General features: G+C 39.5%; 1 protein-coding gene across 2 annotated transcripts in view; it reads left to right on the plus strand.

Annotated features, from left to right (window-relative positions):
• Nucleotides 1-22,470, plus strand: part of LDAH (lipid droplet associated hydrolase) — a 112,937-nt gene that overhangs the window by 62,286 nt on the left and 28,181 nt on the right. For both annotated transcript variants that reach the window (XM_084201989.1, XM_084201990.1), the window contains exon 5: nucleotides 10,753-10,993. In XM_084201989.1, the coding sequence (XP_084058115.1) occupies nucleotides 10,753-10,993 (241 nt within the window). The remainder of the gene's footprint in view (nucleotides 1-10,752; nucleotides 10,994-22,470) is intronic.

Here is a 22,470-nt window from a genome sequence, read left to right on the forward strand (position 1 = left end):
ATAACATCATCAAGCTTTATGTTAACTAGTTTTTTACAGCTCCCTGACACAGTGTTCTGGTTTGGGAAGTCCAGGCTATCTGTACATCCATGTAAGGGGGCATTTCTCTTTCTTGCACCATTCCTGCTGGTAACAGCTCAACAGTTGGAACACTATACCTTGATGCAGCATAAAAAATTGTGTCAATACAGACTCCTGATACCTGCTTTAGCATTTTAGATTTTTCATTTCTTTCCATTACATTTACTTATGTCACTTGTACCACCCAGAATATTATTGAGTATCCTTTGCATTTATAGCCCTTAAAAATTTGTGTAGGTATGATTCCTCATCCCTTTACCTTTTTGCTCCCATTTTGCCATACAATTCATGTGCTTTTTTTCTATATGTAATTTCTTCCAGAAATTTTATCATCCAAGCCCCTCTTTAATTTTAGGCTGTATTTGTAGTTGAAATCTTTCCATTTAGGATGTAGAGCACAGGATGCAAACTGCATTATCTCCCAGAGGCAGAGCTTCCTCTGGCATTTGTGATGTGTTTCCTCACTGTGTGTAACGTGAAGTTGCAGAGCATCTCTCTTGTTTGCTTTCTGCACCATATCATATTGCAAACTTGCATCTCCCACATGTCTTTCCCACTGTATTACTTGCCAGGATTTTTGCTACTCATTCATGCTTTAGATTATTTTTGCTCAGCATATTTAAAAATAGTAGTAGCTTCTGAGTTTGTTCTGTGAGCTGAATAATTAAAATACCAAATTTAACTTAATCTCATTATTATACCACTGCTTTCCAGTTTGGGAGTAGGTGAAGGTGGGTGTTGTTTTGGGGCTTTTGTTGGTGGGCAGGTATTTTCTGAACTTCTGCTTAGGAAAACTACCTTAAACACAGTAAATAGACACCCAAGCTGGATCTCAGAAAGGTGGTTTGGCGCGTACTGAAGCACCATGTCCATGGAAACTGCAGTCTAGCAACAAAAGAAGTAGTGACAGTCAGTATGAAATACCTCTAGCTTCTTGTCTTAAACTGCCTATCTGCAACTTGAAGATCAAATCTTCAAACAATCACCTGTTATCATAATTACTGCATATTTTCAGTTTTTACAAAAGTAAGTAATACATTGTGGTCTTCTTACATTTCCATGTTAAGGGGCACCAGTGTATTTCCAGTGTTTTCCATGCTAGAGATCATACACTGCTGTGGATGGGCCTCTTTAGAGAACCCTTGCGCAGATACTGCTTAATGGTAGCATTTTGTTTCCCTCAAAATATTGTTTCAAAGTATGTCCTGCTGCTTCTCCCTGGAGGAGGGGTCTCATTTTGTTCTATATGGTGAAGTTGAAGTTCCTAGTTAGAAATTGTAGGTCCTCTGTAATTAGTGGGAGGCAGATAATTCTACTAAAAATTATTTTTAGATCACTTGATATTTTTTGAGGATCTGTCCATGACAGACTTCAGTTGGGAGTCTTGGGTGATTTAACTCCTATCTCAGGCACCTCAGTTTAGAACCAGCAGTGAACTTGGATAACACTGAACCAAGATGGACTCTGAAAGGGCAGAGGTTTATTCTTGGTTATTTTCCCACAATTTCATGGTGCAATTTCAGAAGATACCTTTAATACCTGTGTTTGTAAACACATACAGAGTTAGTGATGGGCCATTCTTTCCTTGCTGAGCATCTGATGATCGATCCCTTGATAGCAGAGGGGAGATCTTTATATACTTGCCAAGGTTGCCCCACACTGTGTTTAGAACCTCATGTAGGCAAAACTGATTATTACATATCACTGAAAAGGTCAAGGTATTTCTGATTGAGGTAAATATGCTAAGAATTGTATTTAAATTCTTTCTCTCAATAAAATATACCAGGGCCCTGACATACATATGTACTTGTGGCAAAATACAGCTTAGATTCCAGGCATGAATCTTCCAAGACCCAAACTTGATTGCTTCACAGACATCCTGTATTTAGAAGAATCCCTGGTCTACCCTGTTTTCTAGCCTGTGCCCAGATGTCCAGCTGGCTTTGGCCAGAATCCTGCCAGAGAACATACTAAGAGGTGTTGGTCTTGGAGCCTAGGCCCTAGCCCAGTTTCACTTACCAGTACTGAGGTTACAATGCAGACTGGAAAACATGGGTTTTATCACATATTAGGAGATAACAGTTTTTGTACTGGTTTCACCTCTTTCTATTTACAGAAGACATACAAGGGGAAAAACCATGCTAGCTAGTCAATAATGAGTGCCTCTGCTCTAATAAAGCTCAGGTTATTGCTGTACTGACAAAGAGAACTCTTTGTCATACTGCTCTTCTGGCACAGCTCAGCTGCTCTGTGCATGTATGCATGCTTTATTGTATTTATGAATTTGCTCTTTTAGTGTAAGATGTCATTAATATTCATGTAACCAGAGTGCTGGGTGGGCATCTCTAGGTATTGCTGTATTTATTCAGGGAAGAATTAGAAGCATGTACCTGGGTATTCGCACAGATGTGTGTGCATGTGTTGGACTTGGCACATGCCCAAGGCAATGCCAAGGCCTAATGCCTTAGAGGTAAAGGCACTGAAGTTGTCAATCAAAATTTAATCCAAAGTTTATGTGGGAAGTGGATCTATGGACTGCTTGCATGTTTTTATTCTCAGTCTTTAAAGTTCATTTGATTTTACATACTCACGTTTTATATCTTTGGCGCTATTGTTTGGGTGTATATGTGTCTATGTAAAAGGAAATCAGCATCCTGACCTTGTAAATCATGTTCATTCTTAGGATCACTGCTCTCTGCTGCTGTCCTGTTGCATTTACACTGCTGTGCTCTCACCTACATGAAAATAACTGGGTCATTGTATGTTTAAAGATGGCATCAGGTAGTTCTGCTGAACCGTAATTTCTTCAGACACTCTGAGATAATTTCTGCCTGTGTGACTGTCTGTGCATCCTCCATGTGCCTTCACAGCCCAGCATGTATTGATTCCCTTCAACAACTCAATCCCTAGCTGGATCCTCAGTATGCCTATGGAAATTCTACCAGAAGGTCATTAGTCCTGGATCCTTGACTCAGTTTGTTCTCAAATGATGAAAATTCAAATACCCTTAGTGAAGTTGAGCTGACAAACATGAACATGATGCTGTTGGCGGCACTCAAAAAGTCTGTTTTTATTAGGGAGGAAGAGTTCCTTCAGCCCATCAGAGAATTTAAGAATGTTATTTAGCTTTTACCAGCATGTTCACAGAGTTGCATATACTAACTGTGCATTTGTTTGAAAAATAAATTCAGCTCTTCAAGGAGTATGTTATGCACCTCATAGAAGACATTCTCTAGAAAATTTAAAAATCTTTCCTTCTGTCACTTAATCTCACAGATTTTATATAATGGAATTAGAAGTCTGGAAAGAAAGAAATAGAAAACAATAGAATGTGTCTGATGTCGGGACTCAAAGGAAAAAATTGGGCACTAACAAACAGGAAATGTAGAAAATTTTAAAGGAAACTTTTAAATCAAGCACATTCCTCTGCGCTGTTCTATAGCCCCTGTATGTTGGGAGGGGTCCATAGAAGATGTTAACAGAAGATTGTCTTGCACTAAGCAGCCACTAGTGAACTAAGCCACCATGACATTATTTGTAACAAAAAAATAATTTCCTACAAAATGTTGGTTATTTACAAATTTTTGCCTTTTTGTTTTACAGAAACAGTTTGGTTACCCAGAAAAGTAACCTTCAGTTAGAGCAGAGAATTGTAATTTACCATACAATTATTTAAAATATTCCTGCTTTTGCAATGTATATTTTCATGTGAAGTCATCTAACTTCACAGATTTCAGTTTATTTGTCCATAAAAAGCATGCTAAGACTACTCTGTGGTGCTTAATTCTTATAAAGCACTTTGAAATAACAGTTATAAGATCTTCTGTTAACTGTGTTTGAGATATTTGGTTTTTTACCTCTTCAATATGCCAAACATTTGTTTAGAATTACAGGTGATCCATAGGGTGAAGTAGAAGAAAATGCACACAGTATGTTTTGACTTCACACCAGGAGAAGAAAAGTGTTTAGTCATTTGTGTCCATTCTTTAGCTCTTTTGCTGTCATGAAATCCTGTGGATTTGTTGATATTGAACTGTGACAGAGTTCACTGGTACAAAAACCAAATGACGTCTCAAACCGATAAAGCAGAAATTATTCAAGATTTTAAAGTAGAACTCTATATTTTACATATTATATTCCATTAATGAGTGAGCAAAGGGAACAGGCAGGCCCAGCAGGTCCTGCTGCGGGGAGAGGACGGCCCAAGCCAACACTGTCTGGTTTATCCTGTGCATTTTCTTGGAAATCTGCTCGGCACAGCTGTGGCAATAAAGCACAGAATACTTCTCTGATCCTCGTTGTTTTGCCTGCAGGTTTCTGCATACTGAGAAGAAGAAATGGTGTGATTAATGTGGCATTCTGTGTCAAGGGTGGACTGTAGATTACCGTTAAGTGCATCATTATGTTATCTTTGAGAAATTTACTGGGTTTCACCTGACAGATAATAGCTTTTCTTCTGCCAACACAAGAGGGGAATAACAAACTAATACATGGGGTGACCTAATATCTATAAAAAGAAGTGCTGCTTTTGACAGAGAAGCAACTCTTGCTTTTTGAAGGGTTTTGAAGGAATTTTAAATTAAACTTCTTCACTTGTTTTGTTTCCAGAGTGGGCTGTGGGGGTGCAGCGCTGTGCTTGGGTGCTCCATTACTGAGCACCGGATGGTGCAGTGACTCTGATGTAACACATCATGGATTGTTTCCTTCCTTCTGCCCCCTGATTTGAAGTCCGAGTTCCCTTTTGGGCTCTGAAACGCATAGCTGGTGTGGGATCTGAACCTTGTGATCTTTTTGGTGGTGGTTATTGTATTAACCATTTCTGCCTTCCTGGTGATCAGGAATAGGTTATGCAGCAGGAGCAAGTGCTTTCCAAAAACCTCCCTGCTCGAAAACCAGTGAGAGCCTCCAGCAACCACTGCTTCTGTCATTAAAGCAGAGTGAACCAATGATTTATTTCTGAGGAAGTTTCACTTCCTGGTCTTTTCTTCAGTGGACCAGAGTCCTTTTTATTTTATGGCTCTGATAGAGATATCTGAGCATTATCTGTGGTCTGTCATGGGCAGGGGTGGTCTGTTCATTGAGATCCAAGGGGTAGGACTGAGAAAGCATGGCTGTAATTAGTGTATTCACCTACTTGGAGCCTCCTCTGAAAAAAAATCTTTGAAATGGCTCTTGCTCTTTTCTGTTGGTCAGTGTTTGCCTTTTTGCATCCTGACTGCTTTTCTCTCCTATTTTATTTCTATTAGCAAAACATCTCTCTGTATTTAAGAGCAGGTGGCATGGTGTGACAGCCCTCTCTGGGCCCTGGCTGTGTGAGCTCAGAAGGCACAGACCGGGGGGCCTGAGTCTGCAAACAGCATTTCTTGTGTAATCAAAACTGGCTGATTTTAAAAGCATTGACCTCCTGTTGTTGGCATTGAAGGACTTAGCTGCTCTGAAAATTAAATCACTTTTTAAAGTACTGTTGTAAGGTGGCATCCAGTTTTCAAGCATGATTTTACATTCTCAGCACTGTCATTTATCAGTCCCTTAAACAAGTAGTATTACCCACTCAAACTTCAAATCGTAGCTGAAGAATATATTTCAACTCATTCAGTAGAAGGCACTAGTGGAAAATATTACTATGGGGGTGTTTTTAACTTTATCCAATTTGCATACTTGTAGTGTTTTTATAAGGAAATCACTTAAACATTTTACAAAAATCATATGCTGGTGTGGTTGAGACTATTAAATTGTGCAGTGTGAAACAGCAACTTATTGTAAATTTAATGGTTTGGCTTTTTTGTACTCTGTTCTCATTTTAATCAAAACAAAACAACTTGCAACTTTTACTGCAAATCCAAACCCAAGTTTGGACATAACCCTTATGCAGTGAAGCTGTGAAAGTACTCAGTTGTCATTTTGTCATCTCGCTTTGGATAGATTTAGATAGAAGCTCAATTCAACGCCTGGATGTACAGGAATGTATTTATGGAATCTTGCTAGAAGCCTTTGCTTTATTCTTTAATATTTATATGGACCAGTGATCATGGGAAGGGAATTATATTCATTGGGGATCCTTCCTAAACAAAGCACCTTGGTCAATACCATGCTGTTACAGAATGGGTATTTAATATTCCTTGTTTTGAGAGCTCACTTTTCCTGTAAAATAAGTAGTTTCTCTTCCCCCTGTGTTCTAAAATTTACTGTGCAGGTCATACATTCCTGAAGTTAATGGACGGATTGCTCTAGATACAGAAATATATAAACAGTGTCAAAAGGGAAACTCCCGAAGTCCCCACGCCTTCCTCCTGTGGTGTGTGTTGAAAGAATCAAGAGCAGAACATTCTGGGCTGGTTTGTTCTCTGGATGCATGCTCAGGCCATGCACCATTTCATTCTCTCTGTGATATATAGGCACTGCTAGATGAGGGAGTAGGAGCTACCTTGGCACCCACATGAGTTATGTGAAGAGTTTGCAGGTAATGTTAGCTTTTGGTTCTTAACAAAATATGGAACTTCTGAGACGCTGCATCAGATTGTATGCCCTCCCTTGAACCATTCAGGGTTTGAGCCCTGTGAAATGCAGAGTTAAAATTAATGCCTTGGTGACTAACCAAAAGAGCATCTATGCCTTGAATAGTGAACTTTATTGTAAGTGCTGTCCTGAGTGTTGAAATCTTGCAGTTCAATAGCGTGATAAGTGAATAACTGGTAAATAAATTGACCAGTTGTACAAATGCTGTTGATTGTCACAATCATCAATAGTGACAATTACAGTATAATTTAATAGTCCTTGTACTGTTTTAAGTGGGTTGACCAAAGCAGAGTCAAGGATAGGTGGTACAGCCCTCAGCAGCTCCTGGACTCGAGGTGTGTTTGCCTTCTGTCGAATCCCTGGCCGACTCTCTGAAGTCCCTGGATCCCTTCGAGTCTGTTTCCAGAGTCTACTCTTGCTCAGCTTTCTGCTTTTCCATGTGCTTAACAGATAAATATTACTGGACTTTGAATTGGGGGTAGTTTAAACTAGGTGAATCTGAATGTTACTCTATAATATTGTTAATATTTGTGCATTATATCTAAACTTAGATATACATGTATGGATATATTATATTTTTTATTATATAAATAAATATTTGTAATACTTTTTGTATTTTGACTGATGGTTATCTCAAGAAACTTAAATGAATTATGAGGAGGATTACCATAAATAATAGGATCATTAACCTTTGCACATTATTTAATGGTATCTATGTGTCATGCATAGTTATGACAATACGTGGTGCTTATGATAGGCAGTGTTCTCCATTTTCAGAATAATTTGTTTTATAATAATTCTGAAAATTTTAACTGGAATATCATTCTGTGCCATCTACCTGATTTCAGCTAGTGTAAACTGTGTATAGATACATTTCAGGCAGTTAAAAAGTAAAAAAGACACAAATTATTAACTGATGGTGAGCATTTGAATATTAATTTCCTTAATTTTATTATTAATTTCCTTAATTTTACCTGAATATTTCTACTTCATTTATTTCAAGACACAAGTATGACATGCTTTTTTATCATTATATGTGTCATTCAAGACACAAATATGACATGCATTTTTATCATTATATGTGTCATTATAGCAAAATGGTTTAAATCTCATGTCTACACTTCTGTTGCAAAGAAGTTGAACTAAATCTTTTAAGCAATTCTGCAACCAAGTGCACATTTCAAGATCATGGCTTGGGAATTCAGCAGTAAATTAAGAAATAGTGGATAAATGTTTGAAAAATACGAATTTTACATTTCTCTGTTATTGTCTGCAAAAGGTTTAAAAAAGAAATTAAATAAAATTATCGTCCATCTTTTAAATTTGTGGGTCATTACAAAATACAGGAATGTGCGGGATGGGGTAGCAGCTTTCTTGGTTTCCCCTTTCTCTGCCAAGGTTTAGCAGCTTTGTCTGTGGTTAGTACAGCCATCCAAGCAACTAATCCTATATCTATAAGCTGCAATGTCAAAGGATTAAAGTGTGCCTGGGAACGCAGGTCAAATCTGCTTTAGATCACAACAGTTTGGGTTCAGCTCCTAGCTGAAATATCACAAAACTACCATGTAATTTAGTACAAGTTTTGCATTCCAATACTTCAGCTGCTGGTTGCCTTTAATAAAAAGAGGCCCAGGATTGATTTCCCTGAGAAGGTATTTTTCTTTGTCTCAAACCAAAGTAGTATCAGCTGGAAAGCAGAAGGATTTATTGAAATAGTTCTGTATTTTTATATAAATAAGTCTTTCAAATTCTGCTTTTAAAATTCTGTAAGAAGTACAGTTTCTGATGATGGATGCATAACACAAAGATTGCCCTGCCCTCTCTCTGTCTGGCTGAACACAATGACTTAATAGACAGGGGGCAGTGGTGACAAGTTCCTGCCTGGCACAGCGGGTGTGTCTCCTCTGGGGCTTCTCCACCTCTCCAGGCGCCCCAGAGTGACAGCTGTGAGGCTCTGCAAGAACAGCAACCAGAAAAATGGCTCACCTGGCTTGAAGGTGTTGCTGAGGTTTTCAGTCTACAACCTGCTTCCATAAAAACTGATACCATGAAAAAAAAAGACGAGTAATTTTCAAAGGAGACTCCTTCTGAAGGAAACAGACCCACTTCTTTCAGAAGCCTGCTACCTCCCTGAGCCAGGTTAAAGATGTGAAGAGAAAGCTTCCCATCTTCCCAGCCTGGTACAACTCTTGGATTATTATCCATTATTGATTCTTCAGGTAGACAGCAATTAAATTGCAACAAGCAGCCCAAGGACAATCAAGAGAGACTTCAGGACCTTGGGACAGCTGGTTAAGGAATCAAAAGCACAGATAGTATTCTCTGTCCTTCCAGCTGCAGGGAATGATGAGGGAAGATACAGGAAGAGCCAGCAGATCAATACCTGACTCTGACCAGTTGTTCTCTGGGTATCCAGACATGGACAGTGAGCAGAATGAAGCCCTCATAATCTGAGGGGAAATGGTTAGTGACCTGCTACCCAGCACAGACACACAGTTGTCAGTGACCAGCAGGATGAGGGCAGTGATTCTCACCCTGTACTGGGCAATGTTGAGGCCATGCCTCAAGAGCTGAGGTCAGTTTTGGGCCCCTCACAAAAGGAAAGACATTGAGGTGCTGGAGTGTTGCAGAGATAGACAAGAGAGCCTGGGAAGGGCTCTGGAGTCTGATGAGGAGTGGCTGAGGGAGTTGAATGGAGAAAAGGAGTTTCAGGGGGACCATATTGCTCTACAACTACCTGAAGGAAGGTTGTAGCGAGGTGGGGATCAGTCTCTTCTTCCAAGGAACAAGTGATAAGACAAGAGAAAACAGCTTGAAGTTGTGCCAGGGGAGGTTTAGATTGGAAAAATTCCTTCACTGAAAGGGTTGTCAAGCACTTAATAGGTTGCCCAAGGGAAGTTGTTTATTCACCATCCCTGAAGGTTTTTAAATGATGTATAGATGTGGCACTTGGGAACATGTTTTATTTGTATATTAGGCTAACAGTTGGACTCAGTGATCTTAAAGACCTTCTCCAACCTAAAGGATTCTGTGATTTTATTATATTTCCTGAATTTTTGCAGTTTGTCCTGTTACACTGCCCAGATTGTGTAAGCATCTCTTGGTGGCATTCCCTCCCTTCCACTGGAGGGCTGCTGGGACCAGGGATGCTGCATGCACCAGCTGCATCTCATCTGGCAGTAAAGAAAATTATCGTAAAATGTATTTTACAAAAATCATAATCTAATTTGCACGACATGCATTAAGCAGGCATAGGAAACTACATTTATTGATACTGAGTTACCAAGAAAGCCCAACTGTTTATACCTTAGTATCTACCAATGCAATATCCAGATCCTCTCTTAATTTTTTTTATTGATACTTCTGTTAGGTAGGGCTGTGTCTCTTTGACGGTTACTCCTATATGAGTTATTGCAATATATTTTTGCTCTCAGAAAAAAGTTGCAGTTATTCTTTTAGAATATTTGCTTGATGTTAGCATTGAAATATAGCTGTGAGTAAATGTATCAACTCACTTTTGATTAGTATGGGTGGGTGTGATTTTAATTAATTTCTTTGTATTTTAAGGATATAGTGTATTATTATAAGATAAATTACCACCTTCAGAATGTCTATTTCATTATAAGATATAAAAAGCAATATTTTATGCCAGTGTATCCACTGTAGTGGAGAGGCTGTATGCTTTTTGTTCTGACCAAGTTTACCTGTATTGAGCTGCAAATTGAAAACCCTGTGTGTTGTCAATTTTTAAAGGTACCATCACAGCAGCTGACACTTTAAAATTTGTTTGGTTGGTTTACTTGGAGAAAATCGTTTACCAGGTGAAATGAAAAGCAGTGTACTTTTGCTGACATAAAAAGCCCGCCGGGACAGAGCGGAGGGCTTCTGCCTGCTGCCCTCTGCTGGGGTTACTCCTGCCGGTGCTTCCAAAGGCCACTCACCTCTCTTGAGTTTCCTATCATAAAACATCATTTTGTAACCGTGTACTTATTTACTTCATGTTTTAAAAAATTAAATCTGGGCACATCGCACACTTTTGGGGCAATGTGCCCGGAAGCTCAGTCTCATTGCGATGGAAACTCATGTAAAGCTTGGGTCTGCAGGCTGGGCTGTGCTGCTGTGCCCTTGCTGACGGTGCTTTCCCTGTCCGGACAGGTCCTGCGCTCCGTGCTGCTGTTCCCGACCATCGAGCGCATGGCTCAGTCCCCGCAGGGCAAGCTCATGACGCCCCTGCTGTGCAAGCTCCGCTACGCTCTCTACATGCCCGTGTTCCTGCTCTCCTTCCTCCCCGAGGGAGTCAAGGCCTCCCTGGTGAGGTTTGCGCTGCGGGGGATGAAGACCTGTGACGAGTCTTCAATAACAACCTCCATAAATCTCTTCAGTGTCGACTGCATTGGTGAGCACCTTTTCTGTGTTAAGCCATCTCTTGTATTTTTCTCATTTAGTAAATGTTGATTTAGGTTTTTAGTATTAAAGCATGAGTTTCTTTTCTAAAATGAGGACCATTTAGAAAATGGGTACAGGAAAGTGTCATATGAGTAAAATTTTTAAAAAAATCTTAAAGGCAAAATAACAAAATATTTTCACAAAGAATATATATTTCTTAAGCAAACTGACCTATGCTAGTGACATGATTTCTCATGTGATTAAAACACTCTCTTGACAATCCGCTTTGTGTGACTTACGTTTGATTACTTCTGCATTTCATTCATATTGGATGGTGAATGTAAATCAGTAATCAGTTTCACAAAGAGTTCTTTGCATCTGTTTTTATTAAGCTGTTTTAGCCAGCTGTATAGACTCTGTCATCTGAATTGGAATATTGGTAAATGCAGAAAAGGACCTTCAGCCTACAAAGACTCATAGAAGTTACTTTATGCACTGAATTTCAGCACTTTTTTGGGCACAAAGAGAAAGATTAACGCTCCTCCAGTGCATATTGTACGTATATTTTACACATTCTAGCAAGAGAAACAACTTTAAGAAGCAGAATAATTTCAGATATATTATGTTAAGTTTAGAATGAAAACCAGAACGTGAATTGTGCTATACTCCAGGTATTTTGGTAAGTTAACAGTTTAAAACAATTTGGAATGGAATTGACATGCTAACGCAGTAATAATAGCAAGAAGGAAGTTTTGATTGCATTAATAGTAGTAAAAACACATTCCTACATTTCCAGTTGGGCTCTGTCTTCTATCAGTTAAATTTTACTTACTAATCATGCAAACAGATGTGCCAGAGTAACTGGGATTCCAGTGAGGAGCTGTGCCTCTCATGGATCTGTGGCTCTGTGTTGAAGGCTCCCTGTAGGACTGTTCACAGACCAAAAGCAGGATGGGTTTGTGCTGCCAGCCTGGACAGCCCCACTTTTGTTGTACAGACTGGACATAATGACAGTCACTCCCTTGCAGTGTCCCGTGCCAAAAGCAGACTCCTGGTTGGTAATACACATTTCTGATTGAACTGCTATAGTTTGTTGCGTGAGTTCCTATTAATTGATGACAATTTCATGGTGACCAAGGAGAAAGCAAGCATGCAGTTATACCTACACAAGGTGTTCAAGTGTCTTCCTTTGATAGTTTTGTCTCAGAAAAAGGTATGTGGGGGTCTGTGAGGTCACATCTCCACAAGCCAGGAATCCTTCCCTGGTCCCCACAGATAAACTTTTACCTCTAAAATACAGGTTATACACAGCCAGGGTTGTATTAGAAATGGTCCTTGGCCTGTGTTAACCTCCAACAAAGCAGGGCCAGCCATTGTTTGTATGTGTTGCTTGGCCCAGGCCACATGGCAGCAGCAGGAATAATTGAACAGAACGGATTTTGTGTTCTGCTGTTGGAGGCTGACCCTCCGAGCTCTTTAGTCCCCAGGTGAATGAGTGGGGTTGATGTGTGCCTGTCAGCCTGTTGTAATTTCCTCTGTGTACCAGTGTCTGACCTGTGTCCTAGCTGTAAGGTAGGACACCAGGCTGAAGGCTCTTCAGTCATGGGATGTGTTCTCTGCCTATGTTCAGTTTGTGGCCTGAATTAATTCCACCAGAATGAAACCCCCTGGGAGCCAAAGTCTTGTAAAACTTGCATAAATAGGCCTTATTGATGCAACTAGTTTTTTTGGGCTTGTGATAGCATCTCTCTCAAGTATAATTCCCCTTTGGTTTGCATCTTTGGAAACTGATGGTGTTTTACAGCCCAGTGACTCAGGACCACATGCATGGATTAATAATCTTTGAGCATCCGGATATTGCCTGTTAACCTTCTCTTTTATTGTTTGAGGACAATAGAAAATGTTACCATTCAGCAAAAATTTGCTAAATCTAGCACAACAACTGAGTGTGTCTTATGAGACTGCTCATCTGTGAGTTCCTGAAGCCTCTGAATTTGTGGTAGATGCTTTTCGGAACATTTCCTTTTCCCCTAATAAATTACTAGATATAGTTCAGAAACATTCAGCAGATGAGGTTGTTTCTTCTCTCTAGGAACATTGCACGTCAACTCATTAAAAATATACATATTGCCTTTGGCATGTAACTCTGTTGCATTACTGTAATTGTAATAAAAGCTGTGATTAAGGGCAGAAAAGATGGTAAAAGTTTCCTTAACTCTAATACGTCCGTTAAAACAAACCAACCTGCCAGGGTTTGTTACCACATCCAAAGCTTAGTCACAACAAAGTTTTCTCTCCTCTGAAAGGAAATAAGATTTGAAAACTTAATTAGAACAGAACTCTAAGACCAAATGCTTCTCCCCTTGACGTTGAGAGTGAAAACTCCATTCGGTTGCTGCAGGATCAGGCCCTTGGCTGAAAGAATCGGTGAAGGAAGAATTACATTACCTTTTATTGCCCCACTGTTCCAAATTATGTTTGTTCCTTCTTCTTATCCAAACACATCTTTCTGTTGTTCTAACTTCATAGTTGATGGTATATGGAAGCCCCAGTTACACAGCAAGAGGAATTGTGATGACACTGTCCAGAAAGGGAACATAATAGAATGTCTTGTCCCAAAGAGGAAACAGCACAGAAGGAGAAGAGACAGCAGGGACTGTAAAGAAGATGGATTGTGAGGAAGGAGGGGAACATATGGCGTATAAATAATAAAGGACCTATAAGAAACAAGCAAAAGGGGCTGAAGGGCCTTTGCTTACCTGGTTTAACTTCTAACAAAGATATCTTAGGGCAGAAGAAGCATTACAATGAACAAACAAGCATTTGGGTACTTTTATTTATGAACTTAGGAGATGAATAGACAGAAATATTGAACATTAGTGACCCTGACTTATCTGAAACATTGTCACTCTGTTTGTTCAGGCTTGCAAAACAAGGCTACCCCTATCTAACACAGCGGTGGTGGTTCTACAAATCATCTATAGTCCTGCAGTGCTGGAATACTTTGGCACTCCAGTGCCCTGAAATTTGTAAACATTTTTTTGGTGACAGATGCCAGTAGCAGACTTACAGTGACAGTAAACCATTCTATCTACATGGAACAGGATTTATTGTCCGGCCGTTTGACTGGCAAACTTCCTCCATTTGTTTCTGTAAAATTTCCACAAAAGCACAGACATTACATAATGGGTAAACACTGCACAGCTTTTTCAAGAGGCAGGCTCACAGGTCAGAGGTTAATGTCTGGATGACAGGGAAGATACAGATAAGCACAATAGCAAGAAAAATCTCTAACTGGCCCAAATGAGGTGGGTCCTTTGTGATCTTGAACCTGTGACTTCCCTGGAGGAATCTCCCTGTTTGTTTAACCTGGTCGGGGAGCAGGGGAGTACTGCAGCCTGGGGCAGGGGGAGGTCTGCTTTGTACTGTTAGGGCAGGTTGGGAAAGAGGGGACTCAGAAGCCTGAAACAAGGCTTTCAGATTCATTTAGGCTGTCACATGAGTGAAAGCTGGAAATAAGACATGCCTGGTTAATTTAAGCATCCAACAGAAGTTTTAAAACAAATAATTAAGATAAAACTTCAGAGTTGTGTTTCAAATTTTATCTTGTTCCAGGTGTGGAAACATTCAGATTTCATGTGGAGTGTCTAAATTTCCCTTGTTTTACAGAGGAAAAAGGGGCTATGGCAGTTTCAGGCACTCCACAGGACTGTATAGGATGCAAGCTCCAGCTGAGGTATTGAGGCTTGTCTCCCAGCAGTAGCTGCTTCTCCCTGTCAGGTGTACAGGATGACAAAATTAAATCCCTGAGGTGCCAGAGAGTAAAAGTTTTTATTGTGGGATAAATTTTACACAACTATAAAATAGCATCTTTGAGATAAATTTACATCAAAAGCCTGTAAAATGTAAGCTTCCAGTTACTATGAAAATGGAACAGAAGTTTTTACGTTGACTCAAGTTATTTTAAAAGTTTATTTCCAAGAAGCCACCTGGGAGGTATCATTCTGGGTTTGAATTACCCAGCCTCAGGAGTTATCATGGCTTGAGATCTGTTTCTATTCCAATTCTTTTAATTATCATAGAGATTTGAAATGTGACATTATGATTGGTCTTCATCTGATCACTATGAACATCATGCTGTCTGAGTAGCTGGCTTTAAAGCAGGAAAGGCAAATCACACCCTGCAATGACTGATGCATTTTACTGATCACAGAGGGTCTCTCTCTACTAGAAACCAAAAGCAGAGGGAGATAAATACCACTCAGAATCTACTGACTGTTCTTTTTGCTTTCAGATACCAGAAAACAATGTGTTCCAGATTTTATATGCAGCTTTTACCCTTGCTGCTGGGACAGTCAGATATCTCATACTTTGTCTGCATTAGAATTTACAGCTGCTGATTTCTAGTGAGAGTCCTGTTGTTTGGTTCCTGCCTTCTTTGAAAACTCATTTTACATTTTCACCTCAATTTCCTGACAAGTAAGATGGGAAATTCTTTGGAGTTCTTTTTCTGGGACTGAAGTGCTGTGGAAATACCCATCTAATCAAAATACTTGGGTAAGGACAGTGCATGTTGTGTTCATGGAACTCAGTAGCACCTCCACCTATTCTGCTTGTATTTTTCAAATATAAAAACCAGTCCTTAAGGTATTAGGTAAACACTTGATAAAAGCCTTCACATGAAATGGTGAGATAAGGGGTTTTTCCCCTGAAAAACTGTTCTAAAAAGCTATGTAATTGCACAGCTAAAATTTAGTTTACTTTTCTTTCTTGCTCTGCTTTTTAAATTAAAATGCAACAGAAGTTATGATGAGCAGATGGAAATTCAGCATAGAAGGCACAGTTCTATTGATTTTTATTTTGTTTTACAGAAAGAAATCAGAAGAGCTCTGCCTTCCATGCTGAATGGAACAAAACCCATCCATTGAGGCATGCATAGCCAAGGAGGATATGCACATTATGTACTCATCTAAGTTTTATTTTTCAAATGCTGAACCAGCATGTTTAAAAAAGAACCCAGTGTTCAAGACAATGGATAAGCTATTGGCCAGCATCACGCAGCTGGTCAGCAGCAGAACTCAATATAGACGTGCATCCCAGGGCAGCAAGTTGATCTACTGAACCTGCCTAGCCACTAGTTTAACCTAAATCTATATATATGGATGTTAGTCATGAGCAGCTTCCCCAAACCACACTGGCCAGACAGGCTGGTGCATACAGTGCACTTTAAAATAGAGACAGAAGCTGATACTGCAAAGGATTTCAGGTAGCACCTTGCAATCTCACACCTACATCTTAACCATCCTACCATCATAGTAGGGAGGAGAATAAAAGCTTTCCCTGCACTCTGGGCACTGGGTAACTGGGCAGATCTTTGAACCCAGACCAGGACATTTTCAAGTTGGTTTTCCAGGCTGATGGAAATCCAAGTCCTGGTAGAAAAAGTTATTGCTTTATTTCTTCTGATGAATGTACATTGTAGATAACTTCTGGCTACAATGCAGAAATCATTTCAAGGATGTTTTATATTTAAATATGTGTAGAATTTCAGACATGATGGATAGCCAGACAAAATTTCATGGTGAACAGAAATTACTGACATGGTACATAAATTCCATCTACATAAACTAAACCATGCTACATCTGTGCAGCATAGTGCAGTATATCACAGGTGGGCAAAACCAGTGGAGCTCAGCAGGTCTCTCTTCTTATGTGCATTCATTGATGCTCAGTGGGACAGAAAGAGGTCAGAAATGATAGTCTCTCAGATAGTCTCTCCCTCTTCACTAGCATCTGATTAATTAGGCTTCAAGAGGAGTCTGTCCTAAAATCAGGTAACTCTACAGCTGTCTGCTGCAAGATGCTTTTTGCCTCTCCGAATTTGCTCTACCAGAAGGCTGCTTTAGGTAGCCCAGCAGCCTGGCCCAGTGTGCAAAACCCTCTGGTCCTGCAGTGTTTCTCAGCAGCCTCTTGTGTGCTGTCACAGTTGAGTCCTATCCACTTCTGACATTTTAAGTGATGATCGTAATATGTGTTTCTGCAAAGTGTTTAAGAGCATGTTTCCTTACCTGTGGAAACACAGTAATATTTTATCACCTGCTTCACAGGAAAAAGGCGCCAAAGAATAACAGTCTTTAATATTTTCATGTTTCCTTTGCTACTGTTTATTTTCCTGTGTGATGCCTGACTAAAATGTTTGTTTAATGTAGTCGGACAACTCACCTTACCAAGGCAGCACTTAAGCTGATGGAAAAACCTCACATCTGCTCTATTCTTTCTGTGAGTGAATAAACTTTTCCTTATTTCAGAGTGGGATGCTCATATTAAATTACTGGAGGAAGGCAATGACTTTTATGTATTTATAGTTCTATTTATTTATTAAAGTTAATCTGCTTCATAATTTACCCCATTTCCAAAAGAAAGAAAGATGTTTAATGAGGACTTTTATTACTTGCAAAAGCTTTTACTTTCCTGTGAAAGCCTTATGAAAATAATAGTAATAATGTGGAAATTTCTCATTTGGTCTGTTTCTGTTAATTATTCCTCTCTTTCTTCTTGGGGGGAAAACCCAACATAAAAAACTCCCATCATAAATATTACTCATAAGGCGTGAATGTTTTGATAGTGGAACTGCTGATCATTTCCATGAAATGTGAGGCACAGTTGGGATTTGGTTGGGGAAGGGGAGATTGTTTATTCACCCCTGGTGAGGCTTCATTCCCCAGGGACATGATTTACGCCCACAAATTTGCAGTGAATCTAATGATGTGTTGCAAATGGCATGAAAAAGGAAGAGGTAACATCAACAAAGCAGAAAGGATGTTGAAAATAAGTATATGCCAGTGAAGTGCTGCCACTACAGTTGCTTTGTGTTAATCTATGCCAGACAGTTATCTGCAAATTGGCATTTTATTTTTCCTGGGCCAATACAAACCTCCCTGAATTCAGGGGAAGGACTCCCTTCTGCAGTAGGCTCATGCCTTTTGAATGAGATGTGTCTGCCAAAACTCCCCCAAGGAATATCTGAAGTAGAATTCATGTCTCTGATATAACTTGTGTTTACTGGTTAGAAATTTACCTTGATTCATCAAACTCCTTCATCATGCAGTACCAGCAAAGCACTTAAGCTCATGCTAAATCCATCCCCATGGGAAAACTCTGGATGTTTGTGTCTTAGAATAAGTTATTTTTCTGAAAATGACATTTACAAAGCTGGTAATTAATTTAGTACCTGTTATTCCATGTGACTGAAGGGGACACTGGTTTGGGTTTAATTCCTATGATCAGCTAAAACAATATGGCAATCCCCTTTGCTGCTGCCCCCCCGTCATGAGCATGTCCACCAGCACTCAATAATTCTATAATGTGACAATATTGACAAGGAGAAAATTCCTACAGAATCTTCATGGATCTGGGAAGGAAATGCTGGCTTTTCTTAAGCAAACCCAGTGGCACAAGAGATTGCTTGCTGCTTAGTGCAAAGGTCAGGTCTATTTAAAGTGAGCTTTAAAAGTAATGGATTATGTTTATGAAGTACAAAGTGATACAAAGTCCACCTTTCTTATGAGTCAAAGCCACTCCAGTTGTAAGAATGTTCACCTTTTTCAAAGGATTCATGATCCAGATGTTGAATTTCATGAGGCTTCCTCAGTAAAGAATCAGTATCAGGTCCCAGTCCAGAAGGGCACTTAAACTGACCTCCATGTAGCTACTCCGAGGCTAGACCCCTGTCTGGCAAAGCAGCGTAATCCCATAGAGCTCAGGCAGGAGACACAGGGTGGAGATGCTGAATTGCTGCAGACAGTGTCCATCTTGGCCATCCCTTATGGACTGAGCACCACCTACAGCAGACCCTTCTGTGTCCCTCTTGCAGGGGAAGAGCAGACACTTTCCATTACCAAAGTCTGGATGCTGGCAGAAATCCCAGCACCACAGCCATCTGCCACGCTATGTGAGAGCTTAAACTGGAGATAAATTTTTCTACCTAAGGGACAGTTCTATCATTTGAAGATGGTGGGAGTTGTTCCAAAGTAACTTCAGGCAGGATTAAGCCTGTGGACATTTCAGTTTTCCATCAAATATGCCACTTCATCTGCACATGCTTCATCACACAAAGTAAATGAGTGTTTTTCGCACTCCCCAACAAAGCATCTATTGTTTGCAAAGCACCTGGGTATAATTGTTGAATAACTTTTTTTTTTTGCCTTTAGCCTGTACTCTGCTTTCTCAAACACAGCTGACTGATTTTCTTCTATAGTTCTGATCTTTCTGCAACTGTAGCACCAAGCAGATTGGAGAAGCCTGTCCGTAACAATTGCAGCTGTTTCTGCCTATTCATGTCCATCATGGTTATACATTAACTGCTATGTTTGCATTCTAAATTCAAGTGTAAACTTAAGCAGACCCCAAAGTCAATGTTTATATCTTGTAAACCTCTAAACATCAACATTTTATCTAATGTGTCTGTGCATGTGTGGAAGCACATGTTCCTGCATTAGTCATCCTTGATACAAAGCAGTTCCTTCTGTTTGATGTTTTAAACAATAAGTTATACGATATTTCCAAGATTGCTGTTGGCAATAATTACCGGTAGAAAATATGTTTTCCTCATAGGAAATTACAGTGCTGTTTGGTATTATTAGTTCTTACCACTGTTTTCTGACTCCTTCAGAGGAATGACAGAGATTGCTTCCTCAAGAGCAAAGGATAAACTGGAAATGAAACTAATGTCTTCACTGAAGAGCCTTACAGTAAGACAGGCAACTTACCATGAAAAAAATGTGATCAGATTGTAGTATATTTCTTGAGGTAAACTTATTTTCAAAAATTCAGTCAACTCTTTGTAGGTCATTTTGATACAAATGCAGCATTTAAGAGCTGTATTGCAGCATGTCGAAGTTCAGATGAACTGTGCAGCACATGAAAATCACAGACTCACAGAGTGGTTTGTTTTGGAAAGGACCTTAAAGATGATCCAGTTCTAACCCCCCTGCTGTGGGCAGGGACACCTTCCATTAGAAAAGGCTGCTCAAAGCCCCATCCAACCTGTCCTTGAACTCTTCCAGGGATAGGGCACTCACAGCTTCCCTAGGCAACCCATTCCAGTGTCTATCCACCCTCACAGTATTTGTTGCTAGTATCTAATCTAAACTTGCTCTCTGTTGATTTAAAGCCATTCCATCTTGCCCTAATACTTCAGACCCTTGTAAAGTCCCTGTCAGCTCTCTTATAGCCCCATTAGGTATTGGAAGGTGCCATAAGGTCTCCCAGAGCCTTTGCTTCTCCAGTCTGAACAGTCCCAACTCTCAAGAGAGAGTCTTTGGCAATAATCATCCCATTAAAGTCAAATTATATTATTCTTGTATCCTCTGCATGAAGTCCCTCAGGAGGACAAGAAAAACTCTGTGGGCATATCTGCAACTTGATGTTCAGCAGTAACAATTTAGAAATAAACTGTAAAATCTGTGGAGCAGAAATGTTATTTTTCCTGATAGCCTAAGTAGCCTCTGAGATGCTGAAGCCAACTTGCCTGGGACCTTTTGCACTCCCATGCAGTATAACTCTTTCTTAGATACAGAAAAAAAAAGCCAGTCAGGCACTCAGGACTCTTTCCTTTCACTACAATTACTGGAAAATTATCAATTTAATTTTATATTGTCCTGTTTACCTTTACAGAGGCCAGGAGTGGCTATTTAAAGTTGTCAGTGTGCATATTTAAAAATATTTTTGAAGCGTTTTGTGATAACGGATTATTGTGAAATTATCCTGCTGTGAGGCAGATTTGCCAAGGGAGGCATCAATTAATTAAGTGTTCTGGAAGAAGGAGACTAAGAATTTGTGGAGGTTTTGTGGAAGTCTCTTGTGTGACAGCAGAAAGCATCATTTCAGGCTTTTTCATGTCAGTATTGCCAGCACCTGACAAAAGGTGTCCCCAGTCTCTGCATGGTCCTTTGCCAACAGAAACAACAGTCTGAAGTAATAGCAGTAATAGAAATTAAATGGTAAATGGTGAAATAGCAGATTCATTCTGTGAAAAAAACCTGACAGTAAATGATAGCTTTGTAAGGCAGAGCATCAGAAGTGTCCTGGGAAGCTGCAGTGTCAATATGGGAAATAAAGATGTATGGAAACAAACTGTAGAGAGCAAGAGACTAATGACAGGGTAATGAGGTTGCTTGTTTTTCACAGGGCATAAGACTTGACTATTAAAATCACTCTGCTTCCTCAAAAGTATATTTTCAAGTATGCACAGGGATTGGAGCACTTTCAATCAGACCAGTGTCATGGGAGCTTTGGCTTCCTTAGCCATGAAAAGGTGATTAACATTGAAACATTTAGTAAAGGATGCTTGATGATGAATTCAAGGGAAAAGATAATAAATCCCTCTGTATATCACTGTGAGCAAATTTGTGCTCATGAATGATGTGAAATTATGCTGGAGAAAGAAAATCATAAGGGAGAAAAGGACTACTGGAAGGTGGTAGATGTGGCAGGTGATGTGCAGGTTATGTAAATTTCTAAAGTATGGAAAATAAGATCATATTGCAAACCTTTAAAAATCATCAAAATTATTAGTTAATTATGTTAACAGACACAGGTGAGAGAACTGACAGAGCTGGAATATCAATACGAAGGGACCTAAGACTCTTGGGAAAGAAGAGCAGGGAGAAAGGAGAAGGATGGATGTGCTTGTCTTTGCATCCACATATTAAAGACAAGAGACCTGTTGAATATTGCATCCATCAGAGCTGACAGATGGATTTAAGGGACTTCTAAGAAAATTTGGAGCTATCCAAAGTGCAATATGTAATATGGTTGATGGTTGTAGAGGAGGGAATATACTGTTCAGCTACTTCTCACAGTGCATTGCTGTACATATATATTTTTTTTTATATATATATCTATATATATATATATAGAGATATATAAAAATATATATGTAATAGAGCAGAAAAAACAATTGGCAGAGAATATATGGCAGTTTGATACAGAGCATTTGAAGTTGAGGCAGATTGGCTTCATATTTTCACAAAAGGGTAACACCTGTGCTAGAACAAAAATGCTTAACACATTTACAACATAAAGCTCTATTCGCTCAGTAATCCCCTTAAAATCCTGCCATAGTCAGTGGAAAAATAGGTTACACTTGGCTACTCTGTCTTGGTCAGTACTTAAGGATGAGATGAACCATGTACTTTCATCTGACTGTGAAGAAAGAAAAATTAGGCTTTAGATACCCACATTTAATTAGGTGAATCCTATGACAAGTATAAAATAGAGTTGTTTAGACTGAACAGGAGACAACTGAAGAACATAGAAAGAGTTTTCAAGTACAGGGCAGTAATTTAACTTACATGTCCATGGTAGATGAGGTAGTATGTGATGGAGTACATTGCAACAAAAGTGATTCAGATTAGATTTTAGTTAATGATATGAGCAGAATTCTAGATGGGATTTCCTATGAAGATAATGAAACTTTCATCATGA

Source organism: Fringilla coelebs, assembly GCF_963513975.1.
Source record: "Fringilla coelebs genome assembly, chromosome: 3".
NCBI classification, from domain to species: domain Eukaryota; kingdom Metazoa; phylum Chordata; class Aves; order Passeriformes; family Fringillidae; genus Fringilla; species Fringilla coelebs.